Here is a 21,107-nt window from a genome sequence, read left to right on the forward strand (position 1 = left end):
AAGTCTCTCAGCCTTTCCTCATAAGACCTTCCCTCCGGACCAGGCAATACCGTGGTAAATCTCCTCTGCATCTGTTCCAATGCTTCCGCATCCTTCCTACAATAGGCCGACCAGAACTGTACACAATATTCCAAGTGCAGCCAAGCTAGCGTTTTGTATAGTTGCAACATGACATTTTGGCTCCGGAACTCAATCCCTCTACCAGTAAAACCTAACACACCATATGCCTTCTTAACAACATTATCAACCTGGGTGGCAACTTTCAGGGATCTAAGTACATGGACTCCAAGATCCCTCTGCACATCCACATTACCAAGAATCTTTTCATTGACCCAGTACTCTGCCTTCCTGTTATTCTTCCCAAAGTGAATCACCTCACATTTATCTGCATTGTGGGATATAAATGAATTAATGTTATTTCTGCAAGTATAAATTCTGATACAGAATGGGAATGAGAAAATACATATTCAGCAAAAAGAAAGCATGAGACGTGATTACAGAACAATGGTGGATATATGGGCAAACAGGAAAGCATCTGTTTCCCCCTTACACGGGCACACAGGAACAAACCCTAATCAAAGAGGTCAAAGTGGCCTCTGGATGGAAATAGATGCTGATAGAAGAAAAGATATGCCTAATCAATAATCTATAATAGACTGACGTCAAACACCCTTATGGGAGTCAGAGATAAGAGTTTGTCACGGACAAAACAGGATAAACAGAAGTTGTGGGATCAGTCTTAAGGAAATGAGTGACGTAAGCGAAGCAGGGAACAAACAATGGAATAAGGAAAAATATGGGGATTCAAACTGTATAAATTTCGAGAGTTTGTTGGATTTGGTGTGCATTTTCTCATTACCTTACCTGGTATTGAGACAGGGCACCCATCTATAGGTGTAAAAATAAATGGCGGATTCAGATATTTGTCTCGGACTGAAATTATTAAAGTGAGTGAGCTTTTGTTTCTCACAATTGGGGGCTCGTGTCCGGGATTTTCTTCCATCACCGGGGGGAGTGGCTGGCCTTGGACACTGGGAAGACGCGTCCCGTTCCCCATTGAGGAGCGGTCTCGTGTCCCGGTTTGGTCTGCTCCCTTGGGTGACTGGTGTGAATCCTATAAGAGAGACATCTGAATCAGACAGTGATAGGAGCTCGATAGAAAATACGGTGACAAAAGGGGCCAGGCAACTCTGTGCACAGACCAAGGTAAGAAAATTGACTTTTAAGTATTGCCTTGGTGGCCGGGATTGAGTTTTAGTAGTTAATAAGGGACTAACGAAGGAACTCAATATGGCTTGCGCTTTGGGTAAGAAAAAAGCCTCCGGGGAAACAAAGTAAGGAAAAGGCAATGGAAATGGAGGCGGGGTCCCTTACAACATTCCTCCGGAAAGTCCTTTGGGCAGGATGTTGTGGAAAATGGCAAAATAATACTTGTGCAAGGGAGAAAGATGATTAAATATTGTTGCTTTGTATGGACTAAGGACTCCATTCTTCGTCCCGCTGTCTTCTGGCCAAAGTACAGATCGGACGAAGACTGGGTTTGTGAATATCTGAGTTTATATGTCAATGTGCGAAAGAGAGAGAGAGAGAGAGTGTGTGAGAGAGAGAGAGAGAATGAAAAGAGCTGTACAGCTGGTAGGAAGTTTAACCCTTTGTGATTTGGTTTGAGTGAACATTTGTTTGTTGGTGATTGAATGTTTGTGTTTTATTCCCTGGAGCTTGTGTTCCAGGACTGTTTTCAATCTGATTTTGTTATGGAAACTTAACATGATTTCTTTTAAGGTTAAGGATTCTATTGTGATTATGAAAAAAAAAAGGAATGATAACTCCTGTTCTTTTTACAGATCATGACTGCCTTACTATCAGTTTCTAACTAATCTCTTTTATCTTTACATAAAAGCGATTTATGGAGGACAGTTGAAGTTTCAGTTCAACATTAGATTGTAGTAAAAGCAAAATTCTATGGTTAATATCTGTGACCTTGGATTCAGCCATTGTTCATGCATTAGAAGTTTTTTTTTAAAAAAACTTGAGTAGACAAATTCTTTTAAGGCAAGTTCTGATTATTTTACGACCTATAGTATTGTAATTGAGCAATGATTGGTCAGGACTATTTAAGGAAACTAATTCTGGATCTAAATTAAAGGACTAAAACTGGGTAATTACAGTGAATTGCAAAATTGGGAACTGTATGCATTTTGCATTTTGACTATTAAATACTGAAGAAATGAACGTAAATATATATAAATATATTTATAAGTTAGGAACAGGCTTTGAAGGTTAGTCAAGCATGAATTGATGAATTGGTGTTTGAAGTTATGGGGAGCTAGAAATATTGCAATATTTCTTTAAAAAAAAGAAAAAGGGGAAAAACGTAACGACTTATCCCCTTCGGGAGGTACCCATAGGGGACAAAGAGATTGGGTTTGTAAGTGCCCCCCTCACCAGTGGGGAGGTCAGAACATTTAAAAAGGAAATGGAGGTCCTGGTTGAGGATCCGGTGGGGTTGTCTGAACAAATTGATCAATTTTTGGGGCCCAGTCTGTATACCTGGGCTGAATTAATGTCTATTTTGAATATATTTTTACTGGGGAGGAAAGGGGACTTGTACGAGGAACTGCCATTAAAATATGGGACAGGGAACACCCGATTGGAGATGGGGATGCTGGACAGGGAGAGATGAAGTTTCCCCTCAGAGACCCCCAGTGGGAAAACCAAAACCCGGAGCATAGAGAAGAAATGAGGGAATTGAAAGACCTGATTCTAAAAGGAATAAGAGAGGCAGTTCCGAAGTCACAGAATTTGATTAAAGCCTTTGAAATTAGACAGGAGAAAGATGAGACTCCCTCAGCTTTCTTGCAAAGATTAAGGGACTCAATGCGGAACTACTCTGGAATGAACCCTGAGGACCCAGTGGCACAGGGTCTTTTGAAAGTACATTTTGTGACAAGAGCATGGCCAGACATACAGAGAAAGATACAGAAGATAGAAGGATGGAGTGAAAACCATTAGATGAATTGTTGAGAGAGGCACAGAAAGTGTTTGTAAAGAGGGAGAGGACAAGGGGGAACATTTGATAGAGGGTTTGAGCGACAGGGGCAGAGATGGAAGTCGCTACAGGAAGGATGCTATTATTGTGGAAAGATAGGGCATTTTAAGCGGGAGTATCCTGATCTACAAAGGGAAGAAAGGGCAATTCCGCTTATGAATTATGATGAAGAATAGGGGTGTCAGGGGTTCCTGCCCTCAGGGGCCCACCAGGAACCCTTGATAAACTTGAAGGTGGGACCGTGTAGGGAAGAGGTAGTCTCCCTAGTAGATACAGGGCAGCACGGTCATCGTTGAATTTTAAACCAAAGAAAGTAGAAATGTTTACACGGTCAATTACTGTTTCAGTGGTGAAAGGGGAAGGATTTACTGTTCCAGTATTTGAACCTATGATGATAGAAGGTCCTAAGGATAGGATCACAGGGGAACTGCTGTATATCCCTGATATAGGAAGTAACTTACTGGGGAGAGATTTAATTATCCTTTTAGGACTGGAGATTGGAATTCAGGAAGAAGAATTAGTTGTACAACTGGCAATATTGACAGAGGATGCAGAGAGAGAGATAGACCCTATTGTATGGGCTAGAGAAGGGAATCATGGAAAACTACAGATCCCTCCCCTTACAATAAATTTAAAACGGAAAGGGGACGTTGTCTGTGAGCGACAATATCCTATTTCCATAGAAGGTAAACGGGGACTGCAGCCAGTAATTGAGGGACTGATTAGAGATGGTTTGTTGGAGCCATGTATGTCTCCTTATAATACCCCAATTCTACCAGTGCGGAAATCTGATGGAACTTATCGATTGGTGCAGGATTTGAGAACATTAAATCGAATAGTACAGGTCAGGCACCCAGTGGTGCCAAACCCCTACATGTTATTAAGTAAGATCCCTCATGATCACAAATGGTTTAGTGTGATAGATTTAAAGGATGCCTTTTGGGCTTGTCCCTTGGCGGAGGAAAGATTTGGGACTATCCCCCTATGAAATCTTATTTGAATTACCTTATCTGGGAACACAGGGAGAATTGCCAATTCCCGAAACTAAAGATTTGTTTTTAAAGAAGTATATACTGGGCTTGTCCTCCTCTTTATCTTTCCTCAGAAAACAGGGTCTATTGGCACAGACTCCGCCCCTTGAATTTGCTGTTCATCCCATCCAGCCAGGAGATTGGGTCTTAATAAAATCATGGACAGAGACTAAGCTGCAGCCAGACTGGGAAGGGCCGTACCAGGCTCTTTTGACCGAAACGGCAATAAGGACGGTGGAGAAAGGCTGGACTCACTACATTCGGATCAAAGGGCCAGTGGACCCTCCAGTTGAGGAAGAAGTCTGGACAGCCGAATCAACGCAAGACCCGCTGAAACTCAGACTAAAGAGACTTTGAGTAATTGACTATACAGTGGCGACGCGAGCGTGGGATTATTTCTGTAAGATTGTATATTAAGCCTTTTTGTGTTCTAGCATAATGATCAGAATACTGGGAATGCTTAGAGTTATGATGCTAGCCCTCTTGGTATTAGGATTTTGTCACATATCATTTTCATATGTATTATTAATGGTTCCTGAGTCTGACAATCCACAAGTAATAGACACTGATATATGTAGCTTAGTAAATTGTGGGAATGTAGCTAATCAGAGACAATACCGCAACTCAGAGATACATCTTAAGTCCTATGGGGATGGCCTCGGGGATGGTACCTGGTATAATGGTCTTGTCACAATACACCGGGCCCCCTTCCGACCAGCACGCGATTGTCCCAATAAAAAGTGTAACCCCATATATTTAACGATAAGAAAAACCACATGGCACGGAGCGGTTTTGGGAGGTGGCACTTATGAGGTACAATTAAATGAAACATTTGGGATTGAAATGAAAGCAAATAGGAAGGAGTTTGTGGGCTGTTGTTTTCGAATTAGCATAGGACAGGGAAAATGGGTAGAATTACTGGGTAATGAGATACAACCTTTCACTCCTCCCAATGATCCTACAGTAGTAAAAATTATAGAGGTAAAGGATTTGAAACAGACCATCGAGATAGAGACTGGGTACGGGGATGCAAATGCCTGGGTTGAATGGGTAAAGTATACTGTAAAAAGTCTGAACAAAAGCAATTGCTATGCATATGCCTCCGGTAGGCCAGTGGCCCAGGTGGTTCCCTTTCCGCTCGGGTGGAAGCGAGACAGGAAGGGCATGAAATGTATGATAGCCCTGTATCAGGATGAGACTGCATGGAATGATAGGAATTGTACCTCCCTATCTCTGATGTTCCCTCCCTTGGAGGAGAAAGATGCAAAAGTTCCCCCCACATTTTCCGCCGCAGTTGGAAATCACACGTCATGTGTGCACAGGCGAGGTACGAGTCGGTCGAGAGATTTGGGGGAGCTGAAATTATGTACAGAGATTAAGAATGTTACCGAAACGAAGAAGGGAGGGAACTACTCAGCATTAAAGGTTCCCCGAGCGGATCTGTGGTGGTACTGTGGAGGAAAAATATTGAGACCCACCCTACCTCCGGATTGGAGAGGGATATGCGCAATTGTACAATTGGTAATTCCATTTACCCTGGCATTTGAGAAGGAAAAGATAGTAGGGAAAAAGGGAAGGGGTAAGAGATTACTGTTAGATAATTCTTTTGATGACAGGATTTATCTTGATTCGGTCGGAGTCCCTAGGGGAGTACCTGAATTCAAAGCTCGTAACCAGATTGCAGCAGGCTTTGAGTCAGCTCTCTTTTGGTGGGTAACAATTAATAGAAATGTAGACTGGATAAATTACATTTTTTTTATAATCAACAGCGATTTATAAATTATACGAGAGAGGCAGTTAAAGGAATATCAGAACAGCTTGATGCGACAAGTAGGATGGCATGGGAAAACAGAATAGCCCTTGATATGATTTTAGCAGAGAAAGGGGGTGGTGGTTTTTATCCTTACTTCCCTGATAGTAGTAGTCGGGGTATTGGTGGCCATTGGCTGTTGTGTCATACCCTGTATACGAGGGCTCACCCAGAGGCTGATTGAAACAGCCTTGATGAAACGAATGCCCCTGAGGGGAATCAGACAGAGGAACTTTATCAACTAAATAATAAGGAAATGAGTGAGACTAAGATGGATGAAATCTCTGAAATGATGCTTGCGAATTTTGGGAACAATGTTTAAAAAAAAGAAAGAGACAAAAATGCAGAAGATAACAGATAGTAATGAAAAGAAAAAGGGGAAATTGTGGGATATAAATGAATTAATGTTATTTCTGCAAGTATAAATTCTGATACAGAATGGGAATGAGAAAATACATATTCAGCAAAAAGAAAGCATGAGACGTGATTACAGAACAATGGTGGATATATGGGCAAACAGGAAAGCATCTGTTTCCCCCTTACACGGGCACACAGGAACAAACCCTAATCAAAGAGGTCAAAGTGGCCTCTGGATGGAAATAGATGCTGATAGAAGAAAAGATATGCCTAATCAATAATCTATAATAGACTGACGTCAAACACCCTTATGGGAGTCAGAGATAAGAGTTTGTCACGGACAAAACAGGATAAACAGAAGTTGTGGGATCAGTCTTAAGGAAATGAGTGACGTAAGCGAAGCAGGGAACAAACAATGGAATAAGGAAAAATATGGGGATTCAAACTGTATAAATTTCGAGAGTTTGTTGGATTTGGTGTGCATTTTCTCATTACCTTACCTGGTATTGAGACAGGGCACCCATCTATAGGTGTAAAAATAAATGGCGGATTCAGATATTTGTCTCGGACTGAAATTATTAAAGTGAGTGAGCTTTTGTTTCTCACATGCATTGAACTCTATTTTCCTCGTAAGTGGTGGCAAAAAGGTTGGTATTGGATCTCAAGAAAATAATTTACGGAATATCTACAAGATGGTTTTTGGAGCAGCATAGGTTGAGCCCGATAGAGCCCACTAGGGAACAGGCAATTCTGTATTTAATGATGTGTAATGAGGCAGATTTGATTAGGGAGCTTAAGGTGAAGGAACCCACATCTGACACAGATAACTCAATTATCTGTAAAGCCAGCAGGAGTATACAAAGTGGATGGATCAACTCAAAAAGGAAAGTGTGAAAACAAAGAAAAATGAAGTAATATTGGCAAACAAAATCAAGGTGAACCCAAAAGATGTTCTGTCAATTTATTAGGAGCAAGAGGATAATTTGGGATGGCATGATAGCTCAGTGGTTTGCACTGCTGTCTCACAGCATCAGGGACCTAGGTACAATTCCACACTCCGGCAACTGTGTGTGGAGTTCACACATTCTCTTTGCTTCCTCCAGGCAATCTAGTTTCCCCTCATGGTCCAAAGATGTGCAGGTTAGGTGGATTGGCCATGGTAAATGCAGAGTTATAGAGCAAGGAGATGGGCCTGCGTAGGATGCTCTTTGGAAAGTCAGTGTGGACTCAACTGGCCGAATGTCCTGCTTCTACACTGTAGGGTTTCTATGAGCTAAGAGTGGAGCACATAAATAGGCTCAGGGATAGCAGATAAAGGGTAATGATTGATGGGTGGCTCCTGCAACAGAAAGAATCTTTTCATAGACCATAAAAATGTTACAACACAGAAACAGCCCATCAATGTGGTTTCACAGGTATCAGTAAGGTTCCGCATAGTAGACTGAATAGTAAAGTTAGATCACGTGAGATTCAGGGAGAGCTTGTTAACTGGATACAAAATAAGCTTGACAGTAAGATGGTGGAGGACAGATGTTTTTCAGACTGGAGGCCTTTGACCAGCGATGTCCACTGTTGTTGGTCATTTGTATAAACAATTTGAATGAGAATAAGAGTATTGGTTAGTAAGTTTATGGATGACACCAAAATTGGTGATATAGTCCACAGTGAAGTAGGTTATCTAAAATTACAAAGGGATCTTGATCAATTAGGCCAACGGGCTGAGGAGTGGCAGATGGAGTTTTATTTGGATAAATACAAAGTATTGCATTTTGGTAAAGCGAACAAGGGCAGGACTTGTATAATTGATAGTAGGGCCCTGGATAGAATTATTTATCAGATACCTAGGGGTTCAAGTACATAGCTTTCAAAGGTTGTGTTACAGGTAGACAGGGTGGGTAAGAAAGCACTTAGCATGCTTGGCTATTGAGTATAGGAGTTGGGATATCATGTTGAGGTTGTACAGCACATTGGTGAGGCCACTTTTGGAATAGTGTGTATTGTTCTAGTCACCCGGAGATAGGAAGGATAATATTAAATTGGAGAGGGTTCAGAAAAGATTTACCAGGATGTTGCCAGGACTAGAGTGATAAGGAGAGACTGGATAGCTGGGATTTTTTAATTGGAATGTAGGTTTAGGGGTGACCTTACAGAGCTTAATAAAATCATGACGGGCATAAATAGCAGAGATCTTTTCCCTAGGATTGGGGAGTTCAAAATTACAGGGCATATTCTTAAAGTGAGAGGAGAAAGATTTAAAAGGCAGCCGAGGGGCAATTTTTTCTACAGTGGGTAGTTCATTGCAGAATAAAAAACGCCAGAGGAAGTGGTAGATGCAGGGACAGATACAACATTTTAAAAGGCATTCAGACAGGTACTTAAATAGGATAGGTTAATAAAGGATATGGGTCAAATGCAGGCAAGTGGGACTAGTTTAGGTTGGGAAACTTGGTTGAATTGGACCGAAGGGTCTATTTCCATGCTGTATAACTATTATTCCTAGGGGCAGTGGCCATAATATGATAGAATTCACATTGCAGTGTGAGAGGGAGAAGATTGAATCAGATTAACTGTATTACAATTGAGTGAAGGTAATGACAACACGAGAGTTGATTTTAATGAGAGTCTAACACGGAAGATGGTGGAGTAGCACTGGCAGGACTTTCTGGGAAATTGACAGCCACAGAAACATTTCAACCCAAGAAGAAACATACAAGGGGAGAATGAGACAACCATGGCTGAGCAAAAGTGAGGGACAGCATAAAAGCAAAAGAAAAAGCATACAGTGTAGTGAAGATTACTGGGAAGACAGAAGATTGTTGGTTTTAAAAAATCCTCCCAAAGGACAACTAAAAAAAAAAGCAATGGGGGGGGGGGAAGAGTGAGATAAAATAGGAGAGTAACCCAGCTAGCAATGCAGGAGTTTTAAAAAAGATTTCTAAAAAGGTAAGAGGTACGAATGGACGTTGGATTGCTGGAAAATGAGGCTGGAGAAGTAGTAATGGGAACAAAGAATTGGCAGAGGAACCAATAGGTATTTTGCATAGTATCTTCTACTGTGAAAAATTAACAGCATTCCAGAACTTCAAGAGAGCCAGAGGTGAGTGTAGTGGTCATCATTAACAAGAAGATACATTAATCATCTGGACCAGATGGACAACACCCCAGCGTTCTGAAGAGATAGCTGAGATTGCAGAGGCATTGGTAGTGATCTTTCAAGAATCATTGGACTCAGGGAGGGTCCTAAAGGACTGGAAAATGGCTAATCTAACATCCCTGTATTAGAAGGGAGAGGGGCAGAAGACAGGAAGCTATAGGCTGGATTGTCTGACCTTAGTTTTGGTAAGTTTTGAGAGACCATTATTAAGGATGAGGTTGCGGAGTACTTGGAACTTCAAGGTAAAATAGGGCAGAGTCAGTACAGCTTTGTCAATGGTGGGGGGGCTTTCCTGACAAATCTGTTAGTATACTTTGAGAAGGTAACAAGCAAGTTAGACAATGGAGAGCCAGTGGATGCTATCTACCTGGATTTGCAGGTTTTTTGATAAGATAACACACAGTAGGCTACTAAATAAAAGAGCGCATTGTGTCAACAGCAAGGTTCTGCATGGATAGAAAATTGGCTGGCTGGCAGAAGGCTGACTGTGGCGATAAAGGGGTCTTTTTCAGGATGGAGACTGGTGACTAATGGAGTTCCGTAATGCCTACATCTCATGAAAATAATACTTTAAAAAGAAAAGATCTTAGGAGAATAATCAAAGAAGAAAACAAGATAAGATTTTGACAGAATTCAAGATTGAGCAACTGAAGTATACAGATACCTTAGAGGATTCTAGAACTGGAGATAATTGCAGAAATTGGGAGGAGCAAGGTGATAGATGGATTTGAACATTTGTAAAACACTTAGAATCAAATAAGAGCCAGTGTGGATCAACAAGCACAGGAATGATGAGTGCACACTGATGCGTTTTAGGGCAACAGAGTTTTGAACGAGCTCAAGTTTATAATGATGCTCCCTTGATCATGACCTCACCTCCTATCACCAAATCATCATCATCTCCCTGACCATCCACAACCTCATCACTTCAGGGAATCTCCATCCACAGCCTCCAACCTCAGTCCCAGAATCCCACACTACCTCTTATCCAAAATCCACAAACCTGACTGCCCCGGTTGACCTATCATCCATGCCTGCTCCTGCCTCACAGAACGTACCTAGTCATATATCGACACCTTGGTCCAGAAACTCCCCACATACATTTGAGACACCACCCACGCTCCCCACCTCCTCCATGACTTTTGTTTTCCCCCACCCCCAACCTTCACCATGGACATCCAGTCTTTATACAGTCCATCCACATGGCAAAGGAAACCAGTACCCCTCCACCAACACACATTCGATTGGCAGAACTGGTCCTCGCCCTCATCAACTTCTCCTTTGAATCCTCCCACTTCCTTCACATCAAAGGGATAGCCATGGGCCTCAGCTTTGCCTCTTAGTAGGATATGTGGAACAGTCCATCTCCGCTCCACTGATGACTGTATTAACACCATCTCAAGCTCTCACGAGGAGGTCGAACAGTTCATCAACTTCACTAACAACTTCCATCCTGACCTTACGTTCATCTGGACCACCTCTGATACGTCCTTCCCCTTCCTGGACATCACCGACAACTGACTCAACACAGACATCTACTTCAAACCCAATGATTCCCACAGCTATATGGACTACACCTCCTCCCACCCACTGTCCTGTAAAAACATGATCCCTTACTCCCAATTCCTCTGCCTCTGCCATATCTGCTCTCAGAAGCAGCATTGCCACTCTAGGACATCACAATTGGCTTCCTCTTTCAAAGGCCACAATTTCCCCTCCCATGTGATCAACAATGTCCTCCAGTGCATCTCCTCCACTTCTCTGCCCTTGAACCTCACCCATCCAACTGCAACAAGGATAGAAACCTCCCTGGTCCTCACCTTTCAACCCACTAAATATCCAGATGCAACTCATTGTAGTTGGTGGAAATGGCAGAGGACAATCAGACCTCACCACCAGAGATACATTTCCTTACCCACCCCTATCTGTGTTCTGCAGAGACCATTCCATCGTGACTCCCTCATTAGGTCCACACATCCCCCCACTAAACCACCCAGGACCTTCCATTGCTGCAAGAGATGTAAAACCTGAAATCATACCTGCCCCTCATCTCCGTCCAAGGCCTCAAAAGATCTTTTCACATTGAGCAGAGATTTTCCTGCACATCTAAACACCTCATCTACTGTGTCCATTGCTCTCTATGTGGTCTTCTCTACAGTAGGGAGACAGGATGCCAACTCACGGAACATTTCGGGGAACATCTCTAGGACACACACACACACACACACCAAACCTCACTGACCGGTGGCCAACCACTTCAACTCCTCCATCAAGGACACGGAAGTCCTGCACCTCCTCCACAGTCAAATTCTAGCCATCTGACAACAGGAACAAGAAGACCTCACCTTCCACCTTGAGACTCAACCACACGGCTTCACCAGTTTCCTTTTACTCTAAAATCCAAAAATCTAACAAGAGGAAGCCGCACACAAATAGAAATCCAAGCACAAGGAAATTTAAACAAAGTAATTTTGCCATCTATGTTAACGTTCCAGGCAGGCCCTATGTTCACAAAAACCTCAAAACACACCAACAAACTCAATCTGCTGCTTCTTCAGAGCAACCTGGGCACAGGCAAGGCTGCAGAAGGCCAGAGCAAGAGGGGCAGTACATTGATGAAGAATAGGATTTGTCAAATGACAGATCCTTGGGGCAGGGGTAACCCAGACTTTAACTGGATAAGAGAAGGAATCTTTCTAATTGCATTTTGTGCGTCAAGATATGCAGAGATGACAGACTAGGTTCACGTCTAAACAAGCTTTATTCAATGTTTTAAAATGTCTTAGCAGCCACATAATTTGGGCGGCACGGTGGCACAGTGGTTAGCACTGCTGCCTCACAGCGCTAGAGACCCGGGTTCAATTCCCGCCTCAGGCGACTGACTGTGTGGAGTTTGCACGTTCTCCCCGTGTCTGCGTGGGTTTCCTCCAGGTGCTCCGGTTTCCTCCCACAGTCCAAAGATGTGCAGGTCAGGTGAATTGGCTATGCTAAATTGCCCGTAGTGTTAGGTAAGGGGTAAATGTAGGGGTATGGGTGGGTTGCGCTTCGGCGGGGCGGTGTGGACTTGTTGGGCCGAAGGGCCTGTTTCCACACTGTAAGTAATCTAATCTAATCTAATAATTACTGTTTGTTTTAGGTTCTTGACGAACGATAGATAATTGTCTATTTTCCCACGTTGACACTAATTGTGTTTAAGTGGCAGTCTCTATTTCAATCACTAACTGTTCAGTTTCTCGTGTTTTCTGCCTAAAAAGGTTTTAATTTATCTATTATCTTATCCTTTTAACATTCCAAACACCTAAACATAACCATAGTTAGAATTCCTGCGATATCCTGGGACAAACCTTAGACAATTGTCTAACATTCTCTAGAAATAGCAGGAAGATCATCAAAAGATTCAGCTTCCCCACACCAACTAAAATTTTAAGAACTAAACTTCACAAATGTTAACCGCTTCCTAGAAGCGTCAATTTAAATCTATAATATTAAAATTTGCAAGGAACACAAATATCCCAAATCAAGAGGAAGAACACCATTATACACAATCCCTATAAGTACCTACAAACAGGAATATAATTATATAGACCCTACAGAGACAACCCACAGGAAATGCATTTTCTTTCTTACAATTAAACAGTCCTGTACTCCAAACAATTTCACATACAAAAAAGAAAGTCAAAGCCATAAGCTTTGCTAGCCATCATTTTCTCCTGTACATAGGATGATCTCTGGGATTAAGTCAGATTTGCTTGGTTTTAATGCAATGACGCACTAGGTCTCAAATTTTGATTCTGGCAGTTAGATAATCTGACAGTTTATCAGGTTAGATTGAAGACGGCAATGGGGATTTTAAACAAACCGGAAATTGAATTTCCACACCTAGAAAATAACTACACCTATAACTCCCAATCACATATGGTTAGTCTGGTCTTGCTTTTATGGATAGGTACATTTTGGAGAATATTAGTGATTTCCACCCTTAAATTCTTAGCTTGAAGAAATGTTCAATTCATGGAACATTTTGCTTTTAAGCGTACAGAACTGTTTTGGACTTGTATATAAAAGAACAATATCACTAAAGGTTGCTAATGCAAAAAAAAAGCAAAGACTGTGAAAGACAAGTTAGCAGAATTGCAAGCTAAATTTTGTACAGAAATATAGAGATCAGGAAAATGTACTGAACAGTAAGACCTTGAATGGTGCAGATAAACATGAACATTAGTTTTCATAATTAATTCCTTCAAAGTGCAGATAGATAAAAGTATTAAAATGCTCAGAGTATGGGGTTTCAGATAAAGTGTGCAGCTAATAAACGTAGCATTGATTAAACTACACAAAAAAATTGCTTTAGCTATCAAATGCTGCTTTGTGCATCCCATTACAGAATACAGGAATTCTCAGTACAAGCAAAGCATTCACTGTCAAGGTCTCTCCAATGATCACAGCATAATTGTTACAACATGGGGTCATTTGACCTATTGTGGAAATAGTTACAGACAATGTTATTCCATGGGGAAAAATACCAGGCATGCACTGAATTAGGTGCAAGGATCTTGAACCTTATGACATGCGTGAGAGTTGGGAGCTATGGTGGTGATGGCACAGGGTCTGTGTGTAGCAGTTACTGATTTCTAAAACCCACAACACATCCATCAGCAAGTTGGCCAAGCAGACTAAATTAATATTGAAGAAATACAATTCTGACTACTAAAATACATACTGGAGCCAATAGCAAATGATCTGTTAGCCATTATTTAGCTTTAATACCTTTCTGGGAAAACATGCATTTTTCAATATTGCTGTGACTTTGTTTACGACACAGTAGAAAATAAAAAGCCTTTTTAAAAATAAGATTCACACCAAAAAACTTTAAAAACAAAAACAAATGCATTTAAAAGATTTATATATAACAGTCTTAAAGTCAGGAATCAAAAAGTATTTTATTTCTTTACAACCAGATGTAGTGATGGAGGTTCATCTTTTCCTGAACCATTACAAACTGGAGCATCATACTTTGCATGCAGATCAGTGTCACGCATGTAACTTATAAATGCAGCAAAGGAAACTAATATTGTAGGAGCAGAATATACAGGTGCAAAAAAACAAAAACAGTTTAATATTAAAAGCTTTATATTAAATGTCCTAGCTGTTTTCTTTGGAATTTTTTCCAGTATAGCAAATTGGAAGACTTGTTGATTTTGCAGTCTTTTGAATACACTATAAATTACATGTTAGGTAAAATTGTAAATTTATCAAACTGTAAATTAACAAGTTGATGGGGCAGTTGGCTCACCCAGTTTTTAAAAAACATTCTAATGGGTTACTTCTGTGTTCAAATGACGTTAAAACTCCATGGGAAACTCCACAAAATCCTAGCTATTCCCCACTAGAGTGGTGCATGATTACTCAGTCTCGACATCTGATACATGACAATCCCAGAGTCTGAAATGTGTCACAGATGCAGAGCTAGTAAAGGACTATGTAAGAGATCTTAAACCGTATTTTTTCCTCTTATAAAAGAATTAACCAAACCATTTAAATATAAATGTTCACATAGAATTCTGCACTAAATTTTTATAAATAAGAAATAATGTTATAAAGTACTGTTGTATTGACAGTTCAAGATTGTGAACTTCAGATACAAAATCAGTTACAAAAAGATTAACAACCATTGAAGAATTAAAAGCAAATGCATTCTGATTAGAGTTCTATACAGTTAAGAAATTGCACTTTTAGTTTGAAAATGCAAGCTGCACATTTGTACTCCATGTACAATAAAACCAATGTAACTCAGAGATTATAAAAGCCAATCTCCTCAGTGACACTCATACTTCTGCTGGGTTTTAATTGTGGATCATTTTATTTATTTGTAAAAAAAGAAATCCGGTAAACCTCAGCAATAGAAATTTATAAAAAAAATAAATAAATTCCATAATGAATGCTACATATAAGGAGCTTATTCCTGCCAACAATTCAAGTAGAGTGCTATATTTAAGTGATCAGATTTGTTTCTCTCCCATTTAACATTTAAGAGACTCAAAATTGATGCTACCTGTTCTACAGAAATATTGCTATCACATTAATAAATTCAAATCAAACTCCTATATTTATTTCAATTATCACACAGTCAATCCAAATCGCATTTGAAGTACTTGCTGGTAGCACAGTAATATTTGAGAGCGCGAGAGAGAGAGCGAGTGCGAGCGCGAGAGAGAGAGAGAGCATGAGATGGAGGTGGTTGAACCGGAGGTGGTTGAACCAGAGGGTCGCCGCACTTCAAGCAAGGGGAGAGGTCGAGAGGAAGAGTTTTTCATAGTAATTTCAGCTGGTGTGGGAACTGAACCCATGCTACTGGCATATTTCTACATCTCAAATAAGTTGTCCATCCAATTGAGCTACTGCAATTGCATTCCAAACTTCATTTATCAGTTCCCAGGAACATTTCTAAAAGAGGTGCATACCTCCCAAACCATCTTCTAGTCTGCACACCATTTTTACTAGATCAAATAATGAAAAAAATCAACTTTGCTGGATTAATGCAGAGTAAGATAGGCCAGAGTTATCAGTCAGTAATATGAAAATTCTTCATTTAATAATACTCAGATACTTTTGCTTTAAATGACTTGTCTAGCTCAATTCACTATATATTCACAACTTAAACCATTTTTCAGAGCTGGACAGCTCTCTGAACAGGAAGCACAGGACTACTTGGCATGCAGACTTGTATCAAACTCTTACCTAATAGCATTTTATACTCAGCACAAAGACTTACACTTGGCATAGATTGGCCTTTCACCCTGGTGTAATATGATTAGAAGGATCAGTTCTATCCTTCACTGCAATTTTGCTCAACCCGCAATTGAAATTGGACATAGGTTTTAAAAAAGTTGTTTACATTCAGTCTACTGAAGCCAGATTTAAATTCTTAGCCCTTAATGTGGTAGTCACAGTGTTTTACATTAGTGGTACCTACAGAATTCTCATTTGTTCACCAACTTGAAAAGCAATTCTGCCAATCACACTTCGATTTTGGTATGGTCCAACAACAAGTCCCAGAATCTAGAAAGGTTAAGCATGATCCAGAAAGGTGAAATACCTGTTGCAGAGTCTGCAATATGAAAAATTAATGCTGGTTCAAAACATCTTACTCTTTCCAAACAAAAAACAAATCATTTTTAAGAACCAAGCTTATTAAAGGTTTCTTCAAATGTATGGCGTTTAAAACTATAAATGACAACTTAAGTAAATTTGCTTAACTAAACCTAGTTACTAAAATTTTATTCTCACTCTTTTCAGCCACCCACCACCTTTTGCCCCAAACAATACCAACCCTCACATGAATACCTTTCAAAATCTATAACAGCACAATGTCAAAAACAGTGAGAAGGTCAAAGTTGTAGGACATCTGTTATATAGTGATATGAAAGGAATCCTGCATCCACTGGTCTCGTGAATTGTGTGTTTTAGGCACTGCAAGATGTGTCTCCAAGTTGTCAGCCTTCCCGTTTTCCACAACACTTTGTTCCTGAAAATACTCCTCCTCTTCATCAAAATAACCGTTTTCCAATCCATACGAACAGTCTGAATTAGCTGCAGCTGACAAATCTTGGCATGTTCCTTTATATTCCTGGATGGATTCATAGAGAGACCATAGCTGACATAGCAATGACATATCCAACTGACGCAGACCAACCTGTATTTTTGGAAAGGGAATAGAAGGCAGCATCTTAATGCCAGCAAAATGACAATGTGCTTTTGTGTGCATTAGTATATTACAACCAATTGAAGATCATAGAGGAAATCAAATTATGCATGATGTGTGATTTGTGAACAATTTTAAGTGAATGGAAACTAAAACTTTAAAAGTGCATCCTTCAACATAAAATTATACTGTGACATATATAGGGTGAATCCAGGAATATTGGTTAATAGCATTACAAACCTAAAGAGAATCATCACTCTTCCAAATAATTCAACAACTCCTCAACATACTCCTCCCTCAAGTCTAAGTAGTGTGTGAATAAAAGGTCAAGAACGAGACCGGACTGCTAGCTTTCCAATCAGTTTCTGCAGATCTTTGGATGGGGTTGGAACCTCCATGCACTCCAAACATGAGAAACAACAACATAGTCACACCATGACTATGACATCTTTTGCTGAAGCTCTCATCCACCCCTTTGTTACCTCCACACTCAATTACTTCAATACACTCCAGGATACTGTCTCAACATACAACACCCAAATCTTTTGGCAAGTTCTGTTCACATATCAATTGTGCTCACTGAAGTATATTCTCTGAGACAAACAGTGACGACTTTTGAATTCTCATCGTTTTCATTTCTCTCCAAGGCCTTCCACCAGGCCTATGATGGTAATTTCTTTCAGCTTCACAGCTCTCCAAGATGTGTGCTCCTCTGATTCTGGACTGTTATACATTTCCAATTACAATTGCTACACCAGTGGTAGCTGCTTCTTTGATTGTCAAGGCTCTAGGTTCTGGAATATACTGTATACATTCACCTCATTTTCTCCTATAAAAAGACTTTTTCATATCTATCTTTGACTAAGCTTTCAGTCAACTGATCTGGTTATCAGAGTGTAAGCATTTTGCTCAGTTGATAAAGTAAATTTTAAAATGGGACAATAGATCTAGCAATACAAAATATTATGAACAATGTAGAAAATCTTATGGGAGATGAAGAATTTGAGGACTAAAAGGAACATCCTGTAACAATCAAACTTTCATACTTCAGCCATTGCACATTTAAAATTCCTCCTATGTGATCTGATTTGCTCAATTCTTCTGATCAATTAACTTGATCTGATAAAACTACAAACTTGTAGAGAATATAAAAGGAAAGACTGACAAGTTTCAATACAATGTATAAACAAGTAAAAAAAGGTTGAGGGTATTTTAAGACCACTCAAAATTGAAAGTCTGGAGTATGGTATTACAGTAAATGACTAGCAATAGATTTTGCAAACAATGGTACAACTTATTACATGGACCTACTGGGGGACTATATAGAAGAAATATTGTGGGGAATTGTGGTTTCTAAAAATTAGTTTTTAAGAATTCAAGATTATACTGTGGGCTCGGACAACATGCACCTCCTAGAGTGAGGAGGAAAGTCAACTGAAAAGGAGATAGAGGTTCTGATTATATTTCAGTGATCTTCCAAAAAGTGCAAACTGTAGGACTGTAGCCAATAGCAGAAAAGTTTACAAACTTTAGATAGTTACCAAGTGGCACAGATGACTCCAATAAGGCAGTAATTTTTCCAAAGTGGGGATTTAACATTAATAGCCTGTGATCTGATTTCGATATTCAGGTCTTTTATGTACCTCCTCTTGTCTTTCAATTGTCCCTAAAGGTAGTTTTGAAAACTTTAAAATTAGCCCAGAATCAAAATTGTGAAACAAAAGGCATCAGTAATTCATAGGTAGAACTAATGGTTATGATGATCATCATTGGTTTTGATTTGTATTTTATAAATTGGAAATTACAACATTCTCAAGAACAAGCATATCACTGCAATCCATACCCATTAATGAACCATTTCCATAAGTAACATATTTTATAGACATAACATCAGTCAAGGGAAAATTTTAATCAAGTTAGGTCAAAGACCAGCTTTGCCGACCTTCCCTTCCTTCCTTCTTTCACTTTCACCAAGATGGAGATCTTCAAGGGAATGAATTGAAAAGGGCTCATTAAATGTCAAACAATAGCTCTTTCGGGCCCGGGGGGGGGGGGGGGGGGGGGGGGGGGAGTAATATGAAAGAAGTGAACACTAAGATCAATCTTACAATGTATCTGCAGATGCAAACATCTTACCACTGGTCAATGGAAGTAGGGCAGTTTGACACCTTCCCCAAACTGTCAACATTGGATTCCTTTTACGACAGATTTCAATCATTAAACAAAATTAAAATCTTAAATCTAATCATAATGATTATATTTTTTAAAAGTAAAAATAGAGGGTATATTTTAAGTAGCTTGCACCCCTCCCCACCTATGCAGCTAATGACTAAGGAATCAAAGCCACAACAGACAGGTTAGGTGGACCTGATTATTTTGTTTGCCTTTTAATATTGTGTATTTCCACCACCTTAGCTCAAATACTTAACTAAAAATTGATCATTTAACTGCTGTTTCAAATGGTAACAAAACAAGATTGCTTCTCTACATTCAGCACTTTGGCAGGAAGAATATCAGAATTGATCATTATCTGAATAGAGAAAATACTGCAGAAAACTGCAGTACAAAGGGATTTAGGGATCCTAGTGTGTGAAACAAAGAACTAGCATTCAAGTTCAGTGGGTAATAGCAAAGGTAAAATAGAATGTTGGCCTTTAATCCAAAGTGAATGGAGTATAAAAATAGGGAGGTATTTTGACAAAGAATTATTGGATTTGAAACAGCAACTCTGTTTTCTCTCCATGATCCTGCTTTTCTCCTGCAAATTATTTTTGTTTCATATCATCAGCATCCACAGTTCTTCATTTTATGATAAAAAGAGAGGCATTGCTAAAACTATACAAGGCACAAATCAGGCCACACCTGGGACATTGAACAGGTTTGGTCCCTACGCAAGGAAAGGAATATTGCATGGGAGGCAGTCTAAAGAAGTTTCACTAGGTTGTCCCAGGTATGTACAGATTTTCTTGTGGAGAGGTTGAACAGTTTCACCTTGGACTCACTGTAGTTTAGAAAAATGAGGCGACTTTATTTAAACATAAGATTCTTAGGGCGCTTAATAGGGTAAATACAAAAAGGTTGTCTTCCCTTGTTCAAGAGCCTATGATCAGAATCTCAAAATAAAAGGTTGCTTATTTGAATTTCTTCCTGGAGTAGTGAATCTGTGGATTTTTTTTAACCACACAGGGCTGTCTGTATAGGCTAGGGTCATTAAGAATATTCAAGGCTGAAATAGATTTTTAATCTGGCAACGAATCAAAGACGATGGGGTAAAACCAGGAAAGTGAAGATGAGGCTAATCACATCAGCGTTCAACTGCTCCCCAGGTCCCCTCCCTCAGCATCCGACCCCTGTGCTGTCCACCCGCTCACCATCTCTTTCCGAAGCAGGGCCAGTGCGGCATCCAGGTTGGCGGGTTTGCTGGGCCGGTTGGCGTGGCGGCTGCTGGCGGTGCGGCCCCGGCTCAGGTCCTCCTGGATGCGGCACCGCTTGGCATAAACCCGCTCCATTTCTCGCCACGAGCCGCCGCTCGAATTCAGCAAACCACTCAGGCTCTTGGGCAGGGGCGGCAGACCCTGCAAGCACGTCGTGTTGGGCACCGAGCCGCCATTCACCAGCTTCCCAGCCATTGTCAGCAGCTCCGGATGGGAATGAGAGTTGGGAAGAGTGGGGGTGGTAGGAGCGATCTCCCTCTCACTGGAGACACCGAGGTGCGGCCATTCTGCACATGCGCACATACACTCTCTCGAGCAGCGGCCGTTAAATCACCTTCACTGAACTGCCTCAACATCCAGCCGCCACACCAGAACTCCAGCCTCCTCTTCTCCTCAATTGGGCGTTTCACACCAGACGTCATCGGCCCTCCATGCCGATTGGTTCAGATAGCTGCCAATCGAACAGGCGCTTTCATATCAGCGGAGAGAAACATGAAGTAGGTGGTGATTTACCAGGACGCCTTTTCGATTGGTCTAGGTAGCTGCCAATCGAGGATGGGGAGTCAATTC

At 40.6% G+C, this 21,107-nt stretch overlaps 2 protein-coding genes across 3 annotated transcripts; one reads left to right on the forward strand and one right to left on the reverse strand.

The window, feature by feature from the left end:
* Positions 1-398: 398 nt before the first annotated feature.
* On the forward strand, positions 399-6,803 carry LOC148150575 (uncharacterized). Of its 2 annotated transcripts, none has more exons than XM_087978894.1 (2): positions 399-2,455; positions 2,596-6,803. In XM_087978894.1, exon 2 carries the CDS (start codon positions 4,519-4,521, stop codon positions 5,857-5,859), a length of 1,341 nt encoding a protein of 446 aa, XP_087835020.1. In that variant the 5' UTR covers positions 399-2,455; positions 2,596-4,518; the 3' UTR covers positions 5,860-6,803. The 2 variants fall into 2 exon arrangements, with proteins under 2 accessions (XP_087835020.1, XP_087835025.1); XM_087978899.1 differs by having other exon boundaries at positions 399-1,206; positions 4,155-6,803.
* A 7,336-nt stretch (positions 6,804-14,139) lies between these two features.
* fam89a (family with sequence similarity 89 member A) lies at positions 14,140-20,901 on the reverse strand. Its single transcript, XM_043680767.2, has 2 exons — positions 20,475-20,901; positions 14,140-17,094 (listed from the first exon to the last, which is right to left on the reverse strand). Exons 1-2 carry the CDS (start codon positions 20,838-20,840, stop codon positions 16,810-16,812), a joined length of 651 nt encoding a protein of 216 aa, XP_043536702.2. The 5' UTR covers positions 20,841-20,901; the 3' UTR covers positions 14,140-16,809.
* Between the last annotated feature and the right edge of the window lie 206 nt (positions 20,902-21,107).

This window comes from Chiloscyllium plagiosum, unplaced genomic scaffold (genome assembly GCF_037043375.1).
Source record: "Chiloscyllium plagiosum isolate Xiang-an unplaced genomic scaffold, Cpla_swu_hap1 HiC_scaffold_3, whole genome shotgun sequence".
Taxonomy (NCBI): domain Eukaryota; kingdom Metazoa; phylum Chordata; class Chondrichthyes; order Orectolobiformes; family Hemiscylliidae; genus Chiloscyllium; species Chiloscyllium plagiosum.

What these genes read in the sequence shown, in the direction of transcription:
- LOC148150575 (XM_087978894.1), top strand. Translation starts at nt 4,519, where the DNA reads ATGATCAGAATACTGGGAATGCTTAGAGTTATGATGCTAGCCCTCTTG.
- fam89a (XM_043680767.2), bottom strand. Translation starts at nt 20,840, where the DNA reads ATGTGCGCATGTGCAGAATGGCCGCACCTCGGTGTCTCCAGTGAGAGG. An exon ending in CCCTGCTTCGGAAAGAGATG is followed by an intron (nt 17,095 to 20,474) that starts GTGAGCGGGTGG and finishes CCAAAAATACAG; the next exon opens with GTTGGTCTGCGTCAGTTGGA.